Source organism: Lepidochelys kempii, chromosome 6, assembly GCF_965140265.1.
Source record: "Lepidochelys kempii isolate rLepKem1 chromosome 6, rLepKem1.hap2, whole genome shotgun sequence".
NCBI classification, from domain to species: domain Eukaryota; kingdom Metazoa; phylum Chordata; order Testudines; family Cheloniidae; genus Lepidochelys; species Lepidochelys kempii.
Genome location: NC_133261.1, coordinates 51,111,000 through 51,136,706, shown reverse-complemented (window position 1 = coordinate 51,136,706; position 25,707 = coordinate 51,111,000). Strand labels below are relative to the sequence as shown.

The 25,707-nt window shown below is 43.5% G+C and overlaps 1 protein-coding gene across 6 annotated transcripts in view; it reads left to right on the top strand.

Annotated features, from left to right (window-relative positions):
* SHANK2 (SH3 and multiple ankyrin repeat domains 2) overlaps positions 1-25,707 on the top strand; it is a 613,416-nt gene that overhangs the window by 381,116 nt on the left and 206,593 nt on the right. For all 6 annotated transcript variants that reach the window (XM_073347891.1, XM_073347893.1, XM_073347892.1 and 3 more), the window contains one exon: positions 5,828-5,903. In XM_073347891.1, the coding sequence (XP_073203992.1) occupies positions 5,828-5,903 (76 nt within the window). The remainder of the gene's footprint in view (positions 1-5,827; positions 5,904-25,707) is intronic.

Sequence of the window (25,707 nt, the reverse complement as noted above, 5' to 3'; positions counted from 1 at the left end):
TTGGAAGGCACAAAAATGAAAACAATAGACTGCTGGTTCGCACATACTGGAGTAGTTAAACAATGTAATCTGTTTTACTGCATTTTGCATTTCCTCCCATCTGCTTTGGATATGTTGATAGAACCGCGATATCATGCTGTAGAAAACAGTTTCCTGCAGCAGCAGCATCTGGCTCCTTAATAGACTCAACTAACAGTATTGAGAGCACCGAAATTTTCTTTTTTGTCCTGTTTTCTGATCTTTATTCTCTCAAATTGGCTTCTGAAACAGGCTCGTAACATGTTGTAAATGGGATCTATGGATAGATTTCACATGAAGTCTCGCTACCTTTTGATATAATTAGTGTTTTCTGTGATGTTCAGTACAATTTCCAAAAGGAATCTGCTCATTGGTATCTAGGCCATTTTATAGGTGGGTCACTTCAAAGTTGTTCTTTGGGGAAGTCTTCAAGGTCACAGCAGGTCATCAACTACATAAGCTAACAAGTACACCTGGGGGCAAATGCATAATACATATACATCACACATCCCTTACAATAGTGTCTTGTTCAGATGGTACACACCTGTAGCTTATTACCAATACACTTGAATATTGTGTAGCTACTTCAAATCCAGCCTAATAGCTTTGGGCAGTTTATTTTGTAGGCTAAACTCACAGCTTTTCCTCTGTGAAAGGGGAATGCATCTTCCTCAAGGCTTTTCCTCCCTACCTCCATCCCCAGACCATGCAGCTAACTTTTTGGGCCATGGTTGAGCCTGACGTGTATTACTTGCATCCTCCTCTCTCTCACAGGAACCAGTGGTGAATCCCACTGAAAAGTGAATATAGGCCTCTTCAGTGAGGCCTTCTTCACACTGTTGGTTCCGGTTTCAGAGGCAGGTAAAAGGACCGTTGGGATGAGGGTGTTACATATAGCTTTGGTAAGATCTATGAGTTGTCTGGTGAACCACCAACTCATGTTGACATGGGAGGAGACAAACGCCAGGCCCCAACAAAACAATTTGTTGGGAACTATAGAGCCATGGAGTTTTTCTCCTCTGTCACCGTTCCACAGGAAGGGGACAATCTGGCCATCTGTTTATATGAAACTTTTCATATCTCTTTATGGCCAACTTTTCATACATATCTTGTGAACTGGTCTACCGGTATACAGAATCTATTGCATTCCTTTTTCTGTTTTTAAAAGTGTATTGCATTTCAAAATGCAGAGGCAGCTGTATATAGGTTTACTTGTTTAGCTTTTAGGATAGTTTGAATTTGAAAAGCTTTTTTTTAAATCAAAGCTTAATCCACCTAGTAAGTGCTCCCAGGAATTGGAGTTTCTGCATTAGTGCTGACAGTGCTTGGTCAAAGTTTAGCCCTTGACTATTTTTAATATGGTACAGAAATAAAACCTGACTAAAGAGTGTTTTCTCAAGTCTAAGTACAATAAATGATCACAAATATCAAGAACAATCTTTCCTAAAAAGGAAACATAATCTAGTGGTCAACTTGCAGGACTCTGGGCTGTATGAAGCAACCTTAGTGAACATTGAGGACTTGGTGATCTCAAGTTATATAGAAACTCTTGTATTGAATTTGTGTGACTGATTATCAAATCACTGTAATCTGGTGGTAGTTTTAGGGACAACTTTAGGGAAACCTGAGGGATTTTCCCAAACCAAACTGTAGTGACTGGAAATCGCCCAAAAGTGTTTCATGTCCAAGATATTTGTCTTATTTGGAATTGGGAACTACCCGAATGTATTCTGGGGATAACAACCATGCTGAATATCTCAAAATGTCATCTTGATAATCGTTCCATGACATGATTTTCGGTAGGTTATGCTGGTTGGCTGTGGATGATCTCAATGGCCCTTGTATCCAGAAGCAAATGACCTAGCCCTCTGGAGCAGAGCGCATTTTAAAAAAAAAATCTCATTGCTTAGAAAACAGCTACCATTGTTCTGCACGAGGCTGGAGAATAGGCTGCCCATTCTCTAGATCATTAAAATTTTGTTTTATTTTAGAGAGCTCCTAGGAAGTTATGTAGTTTCCAAGAGTTGTGAATATTTTGGAGAAAAAAAATTAACTACATACAGATATTTTTGTTCTTTCTGAAAATAAATATGGCAACAGATAAACACTTACCCCATACCTCTCCACAAAGATGACTCTCCTAACTTCTTAATTACATATTTTGGTAGTTTTTGAATATTTTATGACTTGCATTCAGTTCGAAAGAAACTAACTGGTGGAGGCACTAGGGATTGCTGCAGTTCTTCTGCAGGTGTGGCTAGTTGATACTTTTGCAGGATCCCTGACTTAGAACGTTGAGCTATGAGGTTTCCTTTTGGATCACATGTGATTTCAGATCCCAAAATGGTGATAGATTCCAAGGCCAGAAGGGATCATTTTGATTCTCTAGTCTCATGTCCTGTATAACACAGGCCAGAGATCTTGCAGAAAATGATTGCTGTCAGATCTTTTCAGAAAAACATCTTATCTTGATTAAAAATTGTCAGTGATGTAGAATCAGTCACAACCCTTGCTAAATTATTCCAATGGTAAATTAACCTCTGTTAAAAATGTATGCTTTATTTCCAGTTTGAATTTGTCAAGCTTCAACTTCTAGCCACTGGATCATGGTATACATTTCTCTGCTAGATTGAAGAACTTATTACTAAATATTTGTTCCCCACGTAGGTACTTATAGATGTAATTAAATCATCCCTTGACCATCTTTGTTAGACTCAAAGAGCTCAATCTATTTGGCTTATCACTGTAAGGCATGTTTTTTAATCCCTTAATCATTCTCGTGGCACTCTTTTGGACACAGTATTCAAACAGCAGTCACACCAGTCCCAAACACTGAGATAAAATGATCTCTCTGCTCCTACTCAAGATTCCCCTGTTTACGCATGCAAGGATGGCATTAGCACTTTTGGCCAGTGTCACACTAGGAGCTCGTGTTCAGCTGATCATCCACCACAATCCCTGTCATAAATATAAAGGGAAGGGTAACCACCTTTCTGTATATGGTGCTATAAAATCCCTCCTGGCCAGAGGCAAAACCCTTCCACCTGTAAAGGGTTAAGAAGCTAAGGTAACCTCGCTGGCAACTGACCCAAAATGACCAATGAGGGGACAAGATACTTTCAAATTGGGAAGGGGGGGAAAACAAAGGGTTAGTCTATCTGTGATGACGCTTTTGCCGGGAACAGATCAGGAATGCAGCCTTACAACTCCTGTTAGTAAGTAATCTAGCTACAAATGCGTTAGATTTCCTTTTGTTTAATGGCTGGTAAAATAAGCTGTGCTGGATGGAATGTATATTCCTGTTTTTGTGTCTTTTTGTAACTTCAGGTTTTGCCTAGAGGGATTCTCTATGTTTTGAATCTGATTACCCTGTAAGGTATTGACCATCCTGATTTTACAGAGGTGATACTTTTACCTTTTCTTTAATTAAAATTCTTCTTTTAAGAACCTGATTGATTTTTTTTATTGTTCTTAAGATCCAAGGGTTGGGTCTGTGTTCACCTGTAAAAATTGGTGAGGATTTTTATCAAGCCTTCCCCAGGAAAAGGAGTATAGGGCCTGGGGGGATATTTTGGGGGAAGAAGTCTCCAAGTGGGTTCTTTCCCTATTCTTTGTTTAACATGCTTGGTGGTGGCAGCATGCAGTTTAAAGACAAGGCAAAGTTTGTACCTTGGGGAAGTTTTTAACCTAAGCTGGTAAAAATAAATTTAGGGGGTCTTTCATATAGGTCCCCACATCTGTACCCTAGAGTTCAGAGTGGGGACGGAACCTTGACAATCCCCAAAAGTTTTTGAGAGTCACTGCTTCCCAGGATGGAGTCCCACATCCTGTAAGTATGGCCTATGTTCTTTGTTCCTAGGTGTATACATTTACATTTAGCCATATGAAAATGCATATTTGCTTGAGCCCAACTTACCAAGTGATCCAGATCCCTCCTATGTCAGTGACCCATTCTCTTTATTTGTACCACTCCCTCAATTTTTGTGTAATCTGCAAACTTTTAGTGATGATTTTGTTTTCTTCCAGGTCATAGATGATAGTGTTAAATAGTCAAGAATTGATCCCTCCAGGGCCCCACTAGAAACACACCCACTTGATTCTCCATTTACAATTATATTTGAAGAGCTATAATTTAGCCAGTTTTTAATCCATTTAATGTGTGCCATATTAATTTTATATTCAATTTTTAAATCAAAATGTTGTGTGGTACCAAGTCAAATGCTTTACAGAAGTTTAACTATATTGCATCAACACTATTACTTTGATCAAACTCGTAATCTCATAAAGGCTGATATAAACCCATGTTGATTGGCATTAATTATTACCACCCTCCTTTCTGTCTTTCTTTCATGAGCCACTCTATTATCTTGCCCAGGATCGATGACAGGCCTATAATTACCTTGGTCATCCCATTTACACTTTTTAAATATTGACGCAACATTAGCTTCCCCCCCCCCCTAGTCTTTTAGAACTTCTGCAGTGCCCCAAGACTTTTTGAACATCAACGTTAATGGTCCAGCAAATTTCTAAGCCAGCTCTTTAAGAACCCTGGAGTGCAAGATATCCAGACCTGCTGATTTTTTTTTTTAAATGTCTGACTTTAGGAGCTGCTGTATAGTATCCCCCTGAGATACTAGTGGAATGGAGAAAGTGGTATCCTAAGATATGACTCTTTCACTATTTTCCCAAATAGAGAACAGAAATATTTATTGAACACTTATCCTTTCTGCATTATTGTTGGTGATTCTACTATTTCCATCTAGTAATGGACCAATACCATTGTTAGGATGTTCCTGATATACTTTTTAAAAGCTCCTTTTTATTGATAGGTTTTGCTGTACATCTTCAGAGAACAACTACACATTATTTTGTATATGTGATGCTAAATTTAAACCTTTACTTAAACTTTTATCAACATTAAACCAATGTTAATATGATAATAGGGTCTGGAAAAGTGGAAGGGGGATTTATTTGAAAAAAGAGTTTGTGGTCTTGGAGATTAGGTTGATGCTGTCATTCCCATCTGTAGGGTTTATATATTTTTTCAAAGAAGTGTCTCCCAAGCTGTAACATGGCTGACTTCTTTTTCAAATGGCTTTTTGGCAGGTATATTGCTATACTTCATCCCTTTTGAGGCCTTTTGTATTCCAACAGTGTTACCCCTGTACAGGTGTAAAGGGAGTACAAATTCCACACCGACGTTGTTTTCTTTTGTGATTTGCTTGGCAATGATGGATGAGAGCGCACACATCTCTTCCTGTGCCCCCATTTTCTTACTGCTAGTTATGAATTATTCAAATGGTTTTGATTGTGGTCCCAAAGTCCAAAATTACTATTTTGCATGCATGTTATTTACTTACTTATTTACTTACTAAAAAGGGGTTTGATATTTTTAGTCCAATCTAGGGGGAAAATCAGATTGGTTGGTTGTCAGGAGCTTCCAGGTGGTGATGTGGACAGCTTTGTCAAGTAACTTGCAACATCTGATCTGATCTTTCTGAGTAAGGAGAATTTGTTGTTAGTGATGCACTCGAAGAAAAATTACTGCTAATTTTGTACTCTGGGTGTGTGTGTGTGTGTGTGTGTGTGATGTGGAATATCTATATTTTTATCATTTGCAAAATTAACATTTTTCTCACCTGAAGCACTTGAGACCATACTTTGAGGTACTTCCAGTGGTTTGTATTAATATAAAACAGAGAAAATAATATCTGGTTTCAAATTACAAATAAAAAGGGCACTAGATTATTTTTCCTTCTAGAAGTATAGAAGTATTATTAAAAGTTTTGTATCTTCCATCTTTATGCAGAAACTCGAACGGATAGAACAAAGAAATTGTTTAGACACTACACAGTTGGATCATATGACAGCTTTGATGCTTTAAGGTAAGATGTCTTCCTTTTAGCTAGTAATATTCGGATTACAGAACTTTAGTTTTTTTAAGCATAAAACAATCTCTTTACATCTTTTGTAAATATAGGATTATATTAACATATTATTCAGGTAGGAATTGGGTCTTCAAAACTCAGCCAGAGCAACTGAATCTACTTTAGTGCTGCAGCCTCTCTAAAGAGGGAGAATTTAAGGCCCTATTCTGTAAGGGGCCAAGTGTTCCCAACTGCCATGGAAATCGGTAGGAGTTCAAGACACCCAGTGCTTTGCAGAATTGAGCCTTTGATGATGATCTTTGCAGTGTAAATAGAACACTATCTGGTTGCAGGACCACAAACCCTGGTAAGAGGGCCATGCAATAGGTTCTCATATTTAGTTGTTTTAAGGGGTGATTCTCCATCTGAAGCAACATTGAGTAGAAATCAATTTAACTGTAAATTGTGGGATTCTTTTTCTTGCTGTTTCTGCTAAGTATCTGTTTTTGTTTTTTAAACAGGGTTTCCCCTCCCCCACACACCATGAGCATGACCCACTTCTGGCAGGGAGGGTGATCTTGCAGCACAGAAACTCAATCTTTTCTTTTACCATAGCACTGGGATAATAATGGTGGCATATTGAAAATGTTTATTTTTTCCCTGGTGTGAAGGCTCTCCACTCTCCTCTCCTGACTATCTAATTAGGATTCGTTTTTTCAAGAAATATGCACTGCCTAAACCAGTGTATTGATAAATTCTGAAATGCTGTAATTTAATGAAGACACAATTTCATGCAAGTATTTTAAAAATATTTGCTAGCAACATAAGATGACACACAACTTTCTTAGCATCCTTGTCCTGAAGATTAGTGGATAATTTTGCAATTCCTAATAAAGCTAGTTAAGTGACTGGTGGTGAGGTTTTTTTTTGTTTTTGTTTTAAGACTTCCATCCACCAAGATCCTATCCTACTCTCCCCTCAGCAGGCATGTGCTGCTGAAAAGGCAGTGGGACTAGTGGTATTCCACTGCACATGAGAACACAGAATAATGTTTTGGTGACATCATTGGTGGACATGCAACTATGCGGATTGACCTCTTTTACCTCACCCTGCATGTTGCTGCTGCAGTCTACTGTAGCCAGTGTGTGGCAGGTCACAGAACAGCACCCTTGATACTCTGATTTAGCTGGAGAGGAACATATTTTGGACCTTCACATAGCTTCTTTGTGATCAGGCCCATTAGTGGGGCTTTTTACAGGAACCAGGACTGCACCTTCATGGTTGCAAAGATGCACAGGATAAAGTATACTAGGTAGACTGTTGCAGTGGGGGAGGGTTAGGTTGGATATTAGGAAAAACTTTTTCACTAGGAGGGTGGTGAAACACTGGAATGCGTTACCTAGGGAGGTGGTAGAATCTCCTTCCTTAGAAGTTTTTAAGGTCAGGCTTGACAAAGCCCTGGCTGGGATGATTTAATTGGGGATTGGTCCTGCTTTGAGCAGGGGGTTGGACTAGATAACCTCCTGAGGTCCCTTCCAACCCTGATAATCTATGATTCTATAGACTTCCATAGTCTGTACGCTGTGAACTACATAAAACTACAACTCCCTTGATGTAGTATGAGATACTAAATATTTAGTTAAGTGCCCAATAATAACAGATTTGTTTAAAGAGTGTGGTCCTTTATTACTCTGTAAATCTCTAGTGATGGGGCTATTTCATCTATAAGGAATGGAGCTGTTCTGGTAAAACGAGGAGCTATAGCCACCCCACCCTGGTCTACAAGCATGTTTTCTCAGAGTTCCTAAATGCTTATGTTTTGTCAAAGGAAATATTCTATAGAACTAAGTTTTTGACAAACCAAGTTTGTCATTAAATAATGAGCCACATTCTTTGTTGGCATAACTGCGCTGACTTCAGTCGAGTTCTGCCAACAGAAAATCTGGTCCTATTTGTTGAAAATAAGTAGTAGTACAACACTTCTGTGGGTGAGCAGAGCTTAATTTGAGGAAGAAGTGGAGGAAAAGTTTCCATTGCTCAATTGGTTTAATAAATATGGTGAGAGAATTGAAGGAAAGGGCATCATGTTACCCTCCATTAGGAATTAAATATTAGAGCATTTCTCATGTAGATCACTTCACTGGCTTCACAATGAGGTATGTTAAGAGGAGAAGGGAGACAACAAAGTTTTCCTGGGCTCTTCCAGGCTAGCTCAAGTATGGAAGAAAAATAATGATGCTTAGGTTTTTTTCTCCTCCAGTTACTAGGTTACCAAACTGGACCCAGTAGGTGTAGTAACGACTACCAGGTTGTAAATGGAGCTTGAGCTAATAGGAAAAAAAAAGTTGTGGGAACTATAATAAGCCTTATCAACAGACATTGAAGAATCCACTTAACCTATATGAAATAAACACACTTTCTCTAAAAAAAACTAAAAATGCATTATGTAGAAACACTGTGCCATTAGTTTATTTAAAATGAATTAGCTTGAAGAATGTGTGTTAGTTTCTTGCATACAGGTGAAATTAGTTTTTGTGTATATTATGGAACAATTCCATCAAGAAAGGCAAAACTGTTTCTTTAGCCCATGCACTTAGCGGAGGAATACCCCATTACTTTTTCTGTTCTGCAAAATGGAGTAGATATAGGGTCTGGTTTAAATAGGTCCTCAGTAGACCTAATTTCCTTGAATCTGCAACACTAAGCACAACTAGATGCTTAAGCAGCTGACTGGTTGCAAATTCAGTACATCTAAACCAGGGGTGGGCAAACTTTTTGGCCTGAGGGCCACATCGGGGAATAGAAATTGTATGGCGGGCCATAAATGTTCACAAAATTGGGGTTGGGATGTGGGAAAAGGTGAGGGCTCTGGTTGTGGGGGCAGGCTCTGGGGTAGGATTGGGGATGAGGAGTTTGAGGTGCAGGAGGGTGCTCTGGGCTGGGACTGAGGGGTTCGGAGGGGGATCAGGGCTGGGGAAGGGGTACAGGTTCTGTGGTGGGGCTGGGATTGAGGGGTTTGGCGAGCTAGAGTGGGTTCAGGGCTGTGGCAGTGGGTTGGGGCATGGGGAGAGGCTCAGGGATGCAGGCTCCAAGCGGCGCTTTTCTCCAGCGGTGCTTTTCTCCAGCGGTTCTCGGAAGCAGTGGCATGTCCCTTCTCCAGTATGGAGGTGCGGCCAGGCAGCTCTGCACGCTGCCCCATCCACAGGCACTGCCCTTGCAGCTCCCATTGGCGCGCATAGAATCATAGAATATCAGGGTTAGAAAGGACCTTAGGAGGTCATCCAGTCCAACCACCTGCTCAAAAGCAGGACCAATCCCCAATTAAATCATCCCAGCCAGGGCTTTGTCAAGCCTGACCTTAAAAACTTCTAAGGAAGGAGATTCCACCACCTCCCTAGGCAACGCATTCCAGTGTTTCACCACCCTCCTAGTGAAAAAGTTTTTCCTAATATCCAACCTAAACCTCCCCCACTGCAACTTGAGATCATTACTCCTTGTCCTGTCCTCTTCTACCACTGAGAATAGTCTAGAACCATCCTCTCTGGAACCACCTCTCAGGTAGTTGAAAGTAGCTATCAAATCCCTCCTCATTCTTCTCTTCTGCAGAGTAAACAATCCCAGTTCCCTCAGCCTCTCCTCATAAGTCATGTGTTCCAGACCCCTAATCATTTTTGTTGCCCTTCACTGGACTCTTTCCAATTTATCCACATCCTTCTTGTAGTGTGGTGCCCTAAAACTGGACACAGTACTCCAGATGAGGCCTCACTAATGTTGAATAGAGGGGGACGATCACGTCCCTCGATCTGCTCGCTATGCCCTTGCTTATACATTCCAAAATGCCATTGGCCTTCTTGGCAACAAGGGCACACTGCTGACTCATATCCAGCTTCTTGTCCACTGTAACCCCTAGGTCCTTTTCCGCAGAACTGCTGCCGAGCCATTCGGTCCCTAGTCTGTAGCTGTGCATTGGGTTCTTCCATCCTAAGTTGAGGACCCTGCACTTATCATTATTGAACCTCATCAGATTTCTTTTGGCCCAATCCTCCAATTTGTCTAGGTCCCTCTGTATCCTATCCCTGCCCTCCAGCGTATCTACCACTCCTCCCAGTTTAGTATCATCCGCAAATTTGCTGAGAGTGCAATCCACACCATCCTCCAGATCATTTATGAAGATATTGAACAAAACCGGCCCCAGGACCGACCCCTGGGGCACTCCACTTGACACCGGCTGCCAACTAGACATTGAGCCATTGATTACTACCCGTTGAGCCTGACGATCTAGCCAGCTTTCTATCCACCTTCTAGTCCATTCATCCAGCCCATACTTCTTTAACTTGCTGACAAGAATACTGTGGGAGACCATGTCAAAAGCTTTGCTAAAGTCAAGAAACAATACATCCACTGCTTTCCCTTCATCCACAGAACCAGTAATCTCATCATAGAAGGCGATTAGATTAGTCAGGCATGACCTTCCCTTGGTGAATCCATGCTGACTGTTCCTGATCACTTTCCTCTCCTCTAAGTGCTTCAGGATTGATTCTTTGAGGACCTGCTCCATGATTATTCCGGGGACTGAAGTGAGGCTGACTGACTGGCCTGTAGTTCCCAGGATCCTCCTTCTTCCCTTTTTAAAAGATTGGTACTACATTAGCCTTTTTCCAGTCATCCGGGACTTCCCCCGTTCGCCACGAGTTTTCAAAGATAATGGCCAATGGCTCTGCAATCACAGCCGCCAGATCCTTTAGCACTCTCGGATGCAACTCGTCCGGCCCCATGGACTTGTGCACGTCCAGCTTTTCTAAATAGTCCCTAACCACCTCTTTCTCCACAGAGGGCTGGCCATCTATTCCCCATGTTGTGATGCCCAGCGCAGCAGTCTGGGAGCTGACCTTGTTAGTGAAGACAGAGGCAAAAAAAGCATTGAGTACATTAGGTTTTTCCACATCCTCTGTCACTAGGTTGCCTCCCTCATTCATTAAGGGGCCCACACTTTCCTTGGCTTTCTTCTTGTTGCCAACATACCTGAAGAAACCCTTCTTGTTACTCTTAACATCTCTCGCTAGCTGCAGCTCCAGGTGCGATTTGGCCCTCCTGATTTCATTCCTACGTGCCCGAGCAATATTTTTATACTCTTCCCTGGTCATATGTCCAACCTTCCACTTCTTATAAGCTTCTTTTATGTTTAAGATCCGCTAGGATTTCACCGTTAAGCCAAGCTGGTCGCCTGCCATATTTACTATTCTTTCGACACATCGGGATGGTTTGTCCCTGTAACCTCAACAGGGATTCCTTGAAATACAGCCAGCTCTCCTGGACTCCTTTCCCCTTCATGTTAGTCCCCCAGGGGATCCTACCCATCTGTTCCCTGAGGGAGTCGAAGTCTTCCTGAAGTCCAGGGTCCGTATCCTGCTGCTTACCTTTCTTCCCTGTGTCAGGATCCTGAACTCAACCAACTCATGGTCACTGCCTTCCAGATTCCTGTCCACTTTTGCTTTCCCCACTAATTCTTCCCTGTTTGTGAGCAGCAGGTCAAGAAAAGCTCCCCCCCCTAGTTGGCTCCTCTAGCACTTGCACCAGGAAATTGTCCCCTACGCTTTCCAAAAACTTCCTGGATTGTCTATGCACCGCTGTATTGCTCTCCCAGCAGATATCAGGAAAATTAAAGTCACCCATGAGAACCAGGGCGTGCGATCTAGTAGCTTCCGCAAGCTGCCGGAAGAAAGCCTTGTCCACCTCATCCCCCCTGGTCTGGTGGTCTATAGCAGACTCCCACCACTACATCACTCTTGTTGCTCACACTTCTAAACTTAATCCAGAGACACTCAGGTTTTTCTGCAGTTTTGTACTGGAGCTCTGAGCAGTCATACTGCTCCCTTACATACAGTGCTACTCCCCCACCTTTTCTGCCCTGCCTGTCCTTCCTGAACAGTTTATAACCATCCATGACAGTACTCCAGTCATGTGAGTTATCCCACCAAGTCTCTGTTATTCCAATCACGTCATAATTCCTTGACATCACCAGGACCTCCAGTTCTCCCTGCTTGTTTCCAAGGCTTTGTGCATTCGTATATAAGCACTTGAGAGAACCTGCTGATCGCCCCTCATTCTCAGTATGAGGCAGGAGCCCTCCCCCCACAGACCTTCCTGCCTGTGCTTCCTCCCGGTATCCCGCTTTCCCACTTACCTCAGGGCTTTGGTCTCCTTCCCCTGGTGAACCTAGTTTAAAGCCCTCCTCACTAGGTTAGCCAGCCTGCTCGTAAAGATGCTCTTCCCTCTCTTCGTAAGGTGGAGCCCATCTCTGCCCAGCACTCCTCCTTCCTTGACTCATCCCATGGTCAAAGAATCCAAAGCCTTCTCTGACACCCCCTGCGTAGCCATTCGTCGACTTCCATGATTCGACGGTCCCTACCCAGGCCTCTTCCTTCCACGGGGAGGATGGACGAGAACACCACTTGCACCTCAAACTCCTTTATCCTTCTTCCCAGAGCCACGTAGTCCGCAGTGATCCACTCAAGGTCATTCTTGGCAGTATCATTGGTTCCCACGTGGAGAAGCAGGAAGGGGTAGCAATCCAAGGGCTTGATGAGTCTCGGCAGTCTCTCTGTCACATCGCGAATCTTAGCCCCTGGCAAGGAGCAGACTTCTCGGTTTTCCCGGTCAGGGCGGCAGATAGATGACTCAGTCCCCCGGAGTAGAGAGTCCCCGACCACCACCACCCGCCTCCTTCTCTTGGGAGTGGTGGTCGTGGAACCCCCCATCTCAGGACAGTGCATCTCATGCCTTTCAACTGGCGGAGTCTCCTTCTGCTTTCTCCCCCCAGACATGTCATCTGGTCCACTCTCCGCAACGGTACCTGTGGAGAGAACGTGAAAGCGGTTAGTTACCTGTGTCCGCGTTGCTGGAACCTGGACATTCTCCCTTCTTCTTCTGGAGGTCACATGTTGCCAAGCTTCTTCACTGGCCTCTTGGCTCCGCTGTGCAACCTGCTCTAAATCTTTAGAGCTTTGTGCCCGTAGAAGCATATCCTGACTTTTGTCCAGAAAATCCTCCGTTTCTCGTATGCAACGCAGGGTCGTTATCTGTTGCTCCAGACCTTCAATCTTCTCTTCCAATATGGAGACCAGCTTGCACTTTGTCTGTACAAAGTCGCTTCTGTCCTGTGGAAGAAAGACAAACATGGCACATCCAGTGCAGGTCACAACAGCTGAACCCCCCCCCCTTCCATATCCATATTCTTACTATGAGCTGGAGCTGGAGCAGGGCCATATCACCTTCTTACTATGAGCTGGAGCTGGAGCATAGGAGCTGGAGCAGGGCCATGCAGCTGCTTCCAGGAGCCAAGTGGCGCGGCCCTGGACCCAGTGCCCCAGCTGGAGTGCTGGAGCAGGGCTGAGCCACATGGTGCGGCTCCTGATGCAGCACTCTGGCTGGAGAGCCAGAGAGGGGCAAGCCCCGGACACCACTCCTCAGCGGGAGCTCACGGGCTGGCTTAAAACGGCTCGTAGGCTGGATCTGGCCCACGGGCCATAGTTTGTCTACCTCTGATCTAAACAGTGACATCAATTTTGTCTGTCATCTGTGGGTGCAGAAAAGGAGCCCATATTAAAAACTGGCCCATAACATAGACATTTTTTGCCTAGGCCTAATAGATTTAGTCCCCAAGTTAGGAGCTCCCCACAGGGAAAAGAATAACTGAAAGGAAGAGAGATGTCAAACTAATACAGTTCTGGAGTAATGTTCTGTTGACAGCAGTCTTGTTCCCAATGAACTATTTCCAGATTTGTACCTTGCTTTGATCACTTTCTCTGTCATGAATCCTGGCACTGTAAGGGAAGACTATAGTGCAATGACTAGTTATTTTCAAAGTAATTGCTGCTTTACTAAAGTTGTTGCTTTTATAAGATAATCAGGTTGTTGTGGAAGACAGGATTGAATCCTTAGCACTTTGATTTAACTCCCGATTCAGTTCTTTTTCAAAGGTGACTTGGTTCTCACATGTGTCCCTTTCAGTTTCTTGAATACTCCGCTGAAAAAGTCCCACCTCCTTTTTTTTTTTAACCAGAGCAAAACACACTGTGCAAAAGTTAGTACATGATTTAAACATTCATATTAATAGGCTGATGTATTTGAACCAAACATCCTGAATGTGGCATTTTTCATTTTAGACAAGTGAAGTTTAGTAAAGCAAACGTTTTTGTGATTCATTAAACCTCTTTTCAACTGTGAAGAAGAGGACAGGTATCCATTATGCCCTTACAGATTCATAGTTTATAAGAGGAAGGGGATATATGCTGAATAATGTCACCATGTTTACCAATCCAAATCTATCTAAATGATTTGCAAAATGTGACAAGTGATTTTTTCAGGTGAGGTTAAGCAGGTGTACCCCCCATACTCTCTGCTGTAGTGATGGCTAACAGAAGTGTTATGCTACCATCTGTGCCTTATTCTGTATCTGTGATACATAGCACTTGGCATTTTAGGTTTCTTACATGATACAGAAGCTTGGATTACCATGGTATTGGGTTTCAGAGGAACAGCCGTGTTAGTCTGTATTCGCAAAAAGAAAAGGAGTACTTGTGGCACCTTAGAGACTAACCAATTTATTTGAGCATGAGCTTTCGTGAGCTACAGCTCACTTAATGTTGTATTACATCCGACAGTGATTGAGGGATCTCTTTCAGTGATCTTGAGCTCTAACTTTTCAGTGACTACAAATGGTGTAATCCTTTATACTTGTATTAAGTGTGTGCTACAAGAAAAACAATTTACCCTAAGAGACAAGCTGATTTTGTATGTCTATACTGCAGTTAAACACCCACAGCTGGTCCCTATCAGCTGGCATGGGGAAAGGTGCTGTTTAATTGCTGTGTAGACACTTGGGCTCAGGCTGGAGCCCAACCTCTTGGATCCTTCCCCCTCACGGGGTCCCAGAACTCCTGCTGCAGCCAGAGCCAAAACAGTCTAGAGGATGGATCTAGACTATTCTCAGTGATAGCAGATGACAGGACAAGGAGTAATGGTCTCAAGTTGCAGTGGGGGAGATTTAGGTTGGATATTAGGAAAAACTTTTTCACTAGGAGGGTGGTGAAACACTGGAATGCGTTACCTAGGGAGGTGGTGGAATCCCTTTCCTTAGAAGTTTTTAAGGTCAGGCTTGACAAAGCCCTGGCTGGGATGATTTAGTTGGGGATTGGGCCTGCTCTGGGCAGGTGGTTGGACTAGATGACCTCCAGAGGTCCCTTCCAACTCTGATATTCTATGATTCTATGATCTACTCTGCAATTAAACAATCCCTTAGCCCGAGTCCCAAGAGTCAGAGTCAGCTGACATGGGCCAGCCGCAGATGTTTAATTACAGGGTAGACATAGCCCTATAGCCTTGTCTCAGGTACTTCACAACTCTATCATGTCCTTGTCCATCTGTATTATACTTAAACTGGATGGATGCCTTTGGGGGAGGTCTGGCCATAACTGACGCTGGACAGGGAGTCAGAAAGGGCATTCTCCTTGATCACAGTGTGGCAACCATGCATTTTAATTTAATTTTTATGTGGTGAATCCAGCATCCCTCCATGCATGGCCCTAAAGGGAGGAACTTGTCAGAAGTTCACTTAGCCCTGGTCTACACTACAGGGTTAGGTCGAATTTAGCCGCGTTAGGTCAATTTTTAAAATGAATGCGTCTACTCAACCAGCCCCGTTCCATTGACCTGACGGGCTCTTAAAATCTGTTTCTGTACTCCTCCCTGGTGAGGGGAGTAGTGCTAAAATTGACCTTACTAGGTCGAATTTTGGGTAGTGCAGATGCAATTCGACGGTATTGGGCCTCCAGGAGCTATCCCAGAGTGCTCCAATGTGCCCACTCTGGAGTTCAAAGTGCTGCCCAATGCACTAGCCAGGTACACAGTAAAAGCCCCAGGAAATTTTGAATTTCAGTTCCTGTTTGGTCAGCATGGCGAGCTCAGCAGCACAAGTGACCATGCAGTCCCCCCAGAATTGCAAACGAGCTCCAGCATGGACTGAAAGGGAGACACTGAATCGGATTGCTGTATGGGGAGAAGAATCTGTGCAGGCCAAACTCCTATCAAAAAGAAGAAATGCTAATATATATGCCAAAATCACACAGGGCATGGTGGAGAGAGGTTACAACAGGGACACACAGCCATGCTGCATGAAAGTTAAGGAGCTCAGGCAAGCCTATCAAAAGACAAAGGAGGAAATGGTTGCTCTGGGTCAGAGCCCAAGACATGCTGCTTCTGTGATCAGCTGTATGGCATTCTAGGGGGGGACCCTACCACTACCCCACCACTGTCCATGGACACCTGCAAGGGGGGAGTCTCACACAACAGGGAGGAGGATTTTGTGGAGGAGGAGGAGAATGCACAGCAGGCAGGTGGTGAATCCTTTCTCTCTGGCAGCCAGGACCTTTTCATCACCCTAGAGCCAATACCCTCCCAAGGCGGGATCCCCAACCCTGAAGGCGGAGGAGGCAGCTCTGGTGAGTGCACATTTGCAACTACAGTACAGGGTTTAAAAGCAATAGTGTTTAACGTTTGATTTGCCCTGAAGAATTAGGTTGCATTCGCGGCCAGTACAGCTACTTGAAAAGTCTGTTAATGAGTCTGGGGATGGAGTGGGAATCCTCTAGGGACATCTCCATAAAGCTCTCCTGGAGGTACTCTGAAAGCCTTTGCGGAAGGTTTCTGGGGAGGGCTGCCTTATTTCATCCTCCACAGTAGGACACTTTACCATGCCAAGCCAGTAGCAAGTAGTCAGGAATCATTGCAGCACAAAGCATGGCAGCGAATGGTCCTGGGTTTTGGTCACATTCAAGCAACATTCGGTCTTTATCTTTCTGTGTTAGCCTCAGGAAAGTGAAATCATTCATGGTAGCCTGGTTGAAATAGGGGAATTTTTGTAAGGGAACAGTAAAAGGACCCCGTTAATGCTGGGTTGTTTGCACTTGGCTAAAAGGGATCATCCCAGACAATAGCCACGCGATGGGGTGAGGGGATCATCCCAGAGAATAGCCACGCAGTGGGGTGGGGGTAGGTGTGTGCTGCACATCCACCCGAAAACCGCAGCCCCTCTTTTTAAATGTGAAACCCAACCGGCATTGCTTGCTATGGGAGAGGATGGCGCTGCAGTTTGAAACCATTCCCACATGATATGAAGGCATAAGAAGCCAACCCTGTGTACCAAAAGGCTTACAATGGCTGCCTGGAAACCGAATTCTGTTGCCCAGCCGTGTGAGATGTATCACCATACTGGCATGCGCTCAATGTAAAAGGCAAAATGTGACCTTGTACCTAAAGCACATGTGCTGTCTGCTGTGAATTGTTTGATTCACTGTGAAAGAGTCTCCCTTTTTTGTTCTCAGTGCCCTTGATAGCAGAATGTCAGTGATTGCACTGGCTACTTGGATCACAGCAGTATCATCTTAAATTTTACTCTCCCTTTTTTCCCCCACTGCAGCTGCAAATGTTTCTATGCTCCTCCTATCATCTCCGTCCCTGAGATTATTGCAGATTAGAAGGCGAAAAAAACACACTCGCGATGACATGTTTTCCGAGCTCATGCAGTCCTCCCGCCCTGATAGGGCACAGCTTAATGCATGGAGGCATTCAGTGGCAGAGGCCAGGAAAGCATTTAGTGAGTGCGAAGAGCAGAGGCAGGAGGTGATGCTGAGGCTAATGGGAGAGCAAACGGACATGATGAAGCGTCTGTTGGAGCTGCAGGAAAGCCAACAGGATCACAGACATCCATTGTATAACCACCTGCCCTCCTCCCAAAGTTCCATATCCTCCTCACCCAGATGCCCAAGAACGCGCGGACAGAGACGCCAGGCACCCAGCCACTCCACTCCAGAGGATAGCCCAAGCAACAGAAGGCTGTCATTCAAACAGTTTTGATTTGTAGTGTGGCTACAATAAGCAATGTGGCCTTGTCCTTTCCTCCTCCCGCACCCCACACTCGGGCTACCTTGTCAGTTATCTCACTTTTTTTTTAATTAATAAAGAGAGAATGCATGGTTTCAAAACAATAGTTACTTTATTTCCTTTGCCAGCTGTGATTGAAGAGGAGAGGGTGGTTGGCTTACAGGGAATTAAAATCAACAAAGGGGGTTTGCAGCAAGGAGAAAAACACACAGCTGTTACGCTGTAGCCTGGCCAGTCATGAAACTGGCTTTCAAAGCCTCTGATGCGCAGCATGCCTAGCTATGCTCTTCTAATTGCCCTGGTGTCTGGCTGCTCAAAATTGGCCACCAGGCGATTTGCCTCAACCTTCCACCCCACCATAAACATCTCCCCCTTATTCACAGATAGTATAGAGTAAGCAACAATAACAATGGGAATGTTGGTTGCGCTGAGGTCTAACCTAGTCAGCAAACAGTGCCAGCGAGCTTTTAAAGTCCAAAGGCACATTCTACCGCCATTCTGAACTTGCTCAGCCTATAGTTGAACTGCTCCTTACTACTGTCCAGGCCGTCTGTGTACAGCTTCTTGAGCCATGGGAGCAAGGGGTAGGCTGGATAACTGTTGGCATTTCGACATCCTCAATGGCAATTTTCTGGTCTGGGAAGTAAGACTCTTCTTGCAACTGCTCGAACAGCCCAGAGGTCCTAAAGATGCGAGCATCATGCACCTTTCCCGGCCATCCCATGTTGATGTCGGTGAAACATCTCTTGTGATCCACCAGTGCTTGCAGCACCATTGAGAAGTATTCCTTGTGAATTACTTTACTGGTTGGCAAGGTGGTCCGGTGCCAAGATAGGTATATGCGTACTGTCTATCATCCCACCACAGTTAAGGAACCCCATTGCAGCAAAGTCATCCAGTATGACCTGCACATTTCCCAGAGTCACTGCCCTTGATAGCAGAATGTCAGTGATTGCACTAGCTACTTGGATCACAGCAATCCCCACAGTAGACTTGCCCTCTCCAAATTGATTCCCGACTGATCAGTAGCAGTCAGGCATTGCAAGCTTCCACAGGGCTATCGCCACTTGCTTCTGAACTGTCAGGGCAGCTCTCATCTTGGTATTCCTGCGCTTCAGGGCAGGGGAAAGTAACTCTCAAAGTTCAAGGAAAGTGGCCTTATGCATCCAAAAGTTTCGCAGCCACTGGGAATCATCCCATATCCACAACACTACGTGGTCCCACCAGTCTGTGCTTGTTTGCCGGGCCCAGAATTGGCATTCCACTGTATCAACCAGCCCCACTGCCACCATGATGTCCCAATTACCACAGCCCATGCTTTCAGGAACATCTGTGTCCATGTCCTCATCACAATCGTCCTCATGCTGGCTTCTCTTAGCCTGGTTCTGCAGATACTTCAGGATAATGCGTGAGGTGTTTTACAGTGCTCACAACAGCAGCGGTGAGCTGAGCGGGCTCCATGCTTCCCGTGGTATGGCATTTGCACGGATAACCCAGGGAAAAAAGGCGCAAAACAATTGTCTGCTGTTGCTTTCACAGGGGGAGGGAGGGGCGACTGACAACCCCAAACCACCCTTGACAATGTTTTTGCCCCATCAGGCATTGGGAGCTTAACCCAGAACTCCAATGGGCAGCGGAGACTGCAGCAACTGTGGGATAGCTACCCACAGTGCACCCCTCCATGAGTTGATGCTAGCCATGGTATTGAGGACACTCCGCTGACTTAATGTGCTTAGTGGGGACGTACACAATCAACTGTATAAAATTGATTTCTAAAAATTGACTTCTATAAGATCAACCTAATTTAGTAGTGTAGACATACCCTTAGTATGTACACCTATCACTGGCAATATAGTCAGTGGTTATTAATAAGATTTGCAGGATTGCATTGGCACTATCGGTATCTTAGAGGTTTTGCACTCTGCACTCTCATCTGGGTTCTCCAGGTCTAGAGCATAGTGAAGCAGAGGCTGGCAGTGTAATTAGCCAGCAGTATGCTTTTCTGGGAATACCTTTAGTCAAATCTGTCAGTCAGATGATGTCTATTCCTCTTTATGAATTTTTTCATGTTAAGTGTAACCTATATAAGCAGTATAATCGAGTTTGGGTGTATCTGTTCTGTTTCTGGGACAATTTTATATTTTTTGTTGCATATTTTTGGAAGGTATTTTTAAAACGGTTCTTGGTTGCAGGCATTGGGTTTTAGACATTCTGTTGTCTCCTTGGTGGGGAGAGATGGGTTATCTCACTATCATGATATAGTTGGGGATTCCTTCCGTATTCTTTCAGTTGAATTTGGTTTGGCAGATGTTAGGCACTTTTTATCATCAAGGCTGCTTGTAATTATAGTTTTGTGTATGTGCATTTTTTCATACAGAAGAAAATTTCCTTTCGTGTGCTAGTGCTGAAATTTAATGATTAAGGTAGACTTAGCCATTATGCATGCACATACATCTAAAGCATGGACAATAAGTAGTTAGCAGCAGTTATAATGAGGAAAAAATGTTAGAGCATGTGAAATGCCTTGGGGTGGGGGACAGTTCTTCAGTGTTTAAATAGTTAGGCATGGCTGCTTGTTCTGAATTGTTTCACTCATTTGTAGTACACTAGTCTTCTTTTTTTAAAGGGAAAGTTATCTTTAGGTTTTTAGATTACAAGTAATGCAGCCGTAGATGCTTTTGCATTGTAGAATATCCTCCTGTCTGAACATTACTGATACACTCCACAGATGGTTGAAAAGTTGGTAGAGGCGTCACGTGATTTGTCACTCATCCTTCATTCAGTGTAAGAGAATGGTGGCATTTCAGTCATGTTACTGAATTAGCTCTTTGCGGGTTCTTGAGTGATTCTCTCTTGCTTCTGTGGAATTAAGATGGATTATGCCTTGGTCTGCATTTTGTGGGCTACAATTAGTGATTTTTATTTGGAACTGTGTGTCACAATGTGATTTCTTGGATTATTAGATGCCCTAATTTGAATTGTAATATGAAGATGTCATATCTGATCAAGTCAAAGCTGTAAAATTTAGTTCTAAAAATATGCTATTTCATATATTGTGTACATTGTATTCTCATACCGTGATTCTGAGGCTAGGACTAGATCATGATTTGGTCCAGGGCTCACAGCATATGTTAAAGCTGTCTGAAAACTGTCTTAGTTAGAAGGGTGTACATCCAAAAGTTTGGCATTTGGGTTTGGATCAGATAAATATCCAAAAATTGCTTATACCGACCCATGGGTCTTTGAGCTTCAGAGTCCCTATGCGAAGAGGGTAACACTTATTTTGGGATCTCTGAATTCCTATGGAAGGTCTTTCCATCTAAATCTTGCAGACTTGGGTGATTCAGATAGTCTAAACATTTTCAGGACTGTTGATGTTCCCAATGAACCCAATGGAGTTCTGCCATTCCTTTCCATGGGAGTAGAAGCATGCTTTTGGGGACCTCAACATGAGCTGCAAAGTCGCTATTCATGTCTTGAAGCGCGCGTGTGTGTGTGTGCGCGTAGCATCTTCATTCAGTGCCAAAAAGTAGCTTTTACACAGTTGTGTAATAAAATTATTTAAAAGAACCGGAACTCTTCAGACAGCTTGAATTTTTAAAATGGCTCTGAAAGGTCTAGAACTTCTAAACAAAATTCTTCCTCTAACTTATGACAATTTAATTTAATATTTTGATCTAGTGATTCTGTAGAAACTTGATATAGTCGTATTACTTTCCATTACTTGGTTATTTTAAATATTTTGAGGTAAATTTGAGTTCCTAGAACTGACTTCTACCACTGATAAAATTGGATTTAGTATAGGTAGTAAGTGTAAGTTACAACTTTGCTAACAGGCATCAATCCCAACTTGCAGTATCCAGTGCTATTTGGTAACTAGCTTATCGTAAGAAGATGATAATTTGCCAAATTTTTGTCATGTTATCCATTGTAGCCTAGATTTAAGATCTGTGATGACCACTTGTGAAGTTTTCCTCTATTCTGTAGCAATAATAACCATAGGAAAGAGAGTTTATAGCTATCAACTTGTTTTATATAGGTAACTTTATGTAGTCCTTCACAACATTATTTTTGGCATTCTTCTTGCTAAGAAGGTACCTGGCCTGCTTGCTGCAGACTTTGTGTAACGTTGAGGGAGCTGGAAATGAAAGCTTGTGTGCTCCAGTCATTTGCCATATCTGTCCCTCTAGGTGAGCAAGGAGGATCTAGTACAGTAGTAGGAGAGGCAGCACTCTGGTGAAATGAAATAATGTATCATGGTGGTTTCAATAGCAATTGCTTTGAAAAAGACCAAGTGCTTTAATAGCCAACTTGGTTTCTCAATCACTTTCTCAGCAAGAGATGAAACTCATTCCTAGATGAATAAGAAAATAAAATAGTTCCAAATCTCTTTTTAAACTAAGAATGTTTTCCAGATGGCTAAGCAGTTAAAATAAAAAATATAAACACCACCTTAGCTTTCCCAGTTGCCTCATGTCCAGCTATTTGTTGGGAAACAGAGCCAACCCACCCCAGACATCACCTGACACTCTCATACGTGCTTCCCTTTTCAGGTCTTTCCTTTTTCAGGCTTACATTATCTCTACTCTGCTGCTCCAGATGACAAATCTCTGAACTGAAGTGCTTTACTCCCTTGCTTCTACTGTTCTAATATAACTTAATCGGGACTCAAAGGTCCCTTTGGGGATTGGAGCACCATTTGTACAGGGCCTAGCACAATGCTTATAAAGACAAAGTCCGTACTTGGGAAAGATTACAATATAAAAAAGTGACAAATCAGTGTATGGGCGGGGAGGGGGCAAAGCATACAAACGTAGTGAAGAGGATGTTATAAGGCATATATTCTGTTAGTTCCTTGTCTTTAATTGTTTTATTATTATTATTTCTTTACTTTATTATTATAAAAGCTCTGGGTTATTTTGGTGGGAAGACACCCAGAGTTAAGTTTAGGGAGTTGAAAGGATTCTGTGTGTAAGAAGAGTCGGTAAATGTGGAGGAGTGAAAGATGGGTGAGAATTATAACGAACAGGGAGAGTGAAGGTGGGCAACTCAAAGGTAGCACCTGTATGGGTTGTGGCGAGGTGAGACAATGTTGGATGAACAAACAATAGCAACACAGTAAATGGGGGAATACGGAGGCAAAGTTTCAGAACTGAATAAATGATGTCAGGGGACTGCGAATGTTCATCCCAGCTGCTGCTTTTTGATGTGCAACAGAGAGCAAAGACCACTGAGCCCAGCGACCCAACTTGGTTCTTATGGGACTACGTGCCCTTGGTGTGATCTTAATCAATTTCAGTCTCCACCCATGCCATGAGCAAAGTGCATCGGTTTGGAGCATGGTGCCACATTGACTCTGCAGATGCCAGCCATGGTTGACTGGCAGAGAAAAGATGGGGAATGACTCTAAGACCTCATTTGTTCCAGATTCCCTGCGGTGCCACTCTGCACTTGCCTGAGGCTCAGGGGCAACACCAGCCTCTTCCTGGTGGAGGGGCGAGGGGGGGGTAAGGTGGGCCTTAGTGCCCCCCCGCCATGAGGCCCTGCCTCCTGTTCTCCTCTTCCTCCAATGCCCTGCCTCAACCAGGCCAGAAGCCAGAGTAGTACTGTAGTAAGAGCCACCCGGAGAGCCTGAGCCACTGTCGGGAGCTGTGGACCCTCTACCTGCTGTGGGCGGCATGCCCCCGGGGGCAGGGACATGGGTTGGAGGCTACTTTTGCGTATCCCAGCACCCAACCCAGGGCAGATGGACAGTCCAGAGCTCCCCACAGTGGCCTGGCCTCCCTGGGCAGCTCTTACCACTGCCTGGCTCCACTGTGGCTCTGGCCTGGCCAAGGGGCGGGGGCTTGGGGGAAGAGGAGAAGCAGGAGTTGGGGCCACAGAGCGGGATGGGGCTTCTGCACATGTCCTGTTTCCACATTTTGAAAAGGTGGTCACCCTAGATGTCGCGTCTATAATACTTGAAAACAAAACTTTTTGGTTAATAATGAAAATGGTTTTGCTTTCCAATAAACAGCTTCTGCAGCTGATAAAGCACATTACCTCTTACACTGTCATACATGCTACTGTGGCTGAGCTCTTTACATTTATGATTGTAGAGAGCATCCAGAGAAACTGCTGAAATAGGAAGTAAAAAGACAGGTCTGTGATTTGCAGGCAGCATCTTTTTTTCTACCTCTGTAATATAAACGTACAGGGGGGCATACTGGAGACTATTCAAGAATGAAATTACAATCAGACTTGAGGCTATACAATGAATCCAAGCACCCAAAATTAGTTGACATTTTTGGCATTGGTCTCTGTGTCTCAGTTTCCTTTGTGTATCCATTGTAGCCCCTTTTCTGGACAGAAAAGTGGGAATCTCCATAAGGAAAGCAAACCAAAATAATGATGTAGGAAACGAAAATGTGGAAACTTGTCTAGAATGTCTAATGGATGGGGTGTGCAAATTAGAATATATCCCTGGCATATCTAATGTATACAGCAGGCTCAACAGACAACCCAAGGTGACACTGATTTGTCATTTGTCATTCTTACAGGAGCAATATTTTCATAATAGTGCTTGAGTAATTTCTTCTGTGTGTTAGATCCACATGCTTTCCATCAATGCCAGACCAGAGTTTTCCCCTATTTTTCTTTTTATTGTAAGTCACACTTATAATTGCCAATTCACAAGCATTTTATTGTTTTCTTGCTGTTCTGCCATATCCTTTTTGTAGCCTTTTGGAGAGATGCAATTGAATAAGATCTTGTGCCAAACAAAGATGATCAAAATGTTGGGGTGATATTTTTTGGGTTTGGTTTGGGTTTTTTTGGCAGGGGAACCCACCTTACCCTCTGCCCAGATCCCACAACACTTTGGTCATGTTTGGAAACAACCTCAGCCCAAATATATTTGCAGCTCCCCTCCATGCCCTGAGTTTCAACACTGCTTTGAACCAGAAGTGCAGATACACAATCTATACCCTGAGTGAATGTGTTCCTAGAAGTTTTCCACTCCAAGTTTCCTGATACAAGGGTTTGATAAGACTCCAAACCAACCCCTAATGCGGTGTTCTTTAGTTACCTCTGTTACAATCCCCTTGATTAGTTTTCTTTCTGGCCGCTCAAGCATAATGGATTAACCTCTTTAGGACTGTGTGTTTATACATAAAATATAAAAATGTGATCTCTTCTTAAAAATAAAATTTTGATGCCAGTTAACCTAGTGGATAGGACACTGGACTGGGACTCAGGAGATCTGTGTTCAATTCCTGCCTCTGCTCTGCAACTTTGAGGAAGTAATTTCTTTCCCTGGGCCTCAGTTACACTATCTGTAAAATTGCAATAATGATGATGCCCTCCTTTGTAAAAGTGCTTTGAGATCTATTGGTGCTATGAGAGCTAGATATTAATAATCATCCTTATTTTAGTGTGTTAAGATGATTCAGTAGAAATTCCCCTCTCCTCATGGTTTAATGGCAAGAGCAACAGTGGTTATGAAGGCAGCTGTTTTCAGGTAGGAAGAAATACCAATATCAAAAGTAGATCAGGTAAGTGCCCATGTCTGTTTAAACCAGGTGGTCCCCATATGGTGGTTTTATGCTCTTGGAGTCATCTTCTTTGCTCAGGATGACAGTGCAGGAGTGGACAGCTCAGACAATCAACAATTAGTTTTCTAGCAGTAGGCCACCTGTTCTAATCAAGAGAGAGAGTAGTAGCTAAAAGTTGCAACGGTCTTGACTGTTTGCGTGATATGTATGAATTGATGGATTCTGTCTATTCTTCACTGGATCGGGATCTGTATAATAAAACCATCACATTAGGTACTACTAGACATCCCGTATACTGCATCCTTCATTCATAGCTGTGCTTCATGTATGGCACTAGAACTGATGTTGAT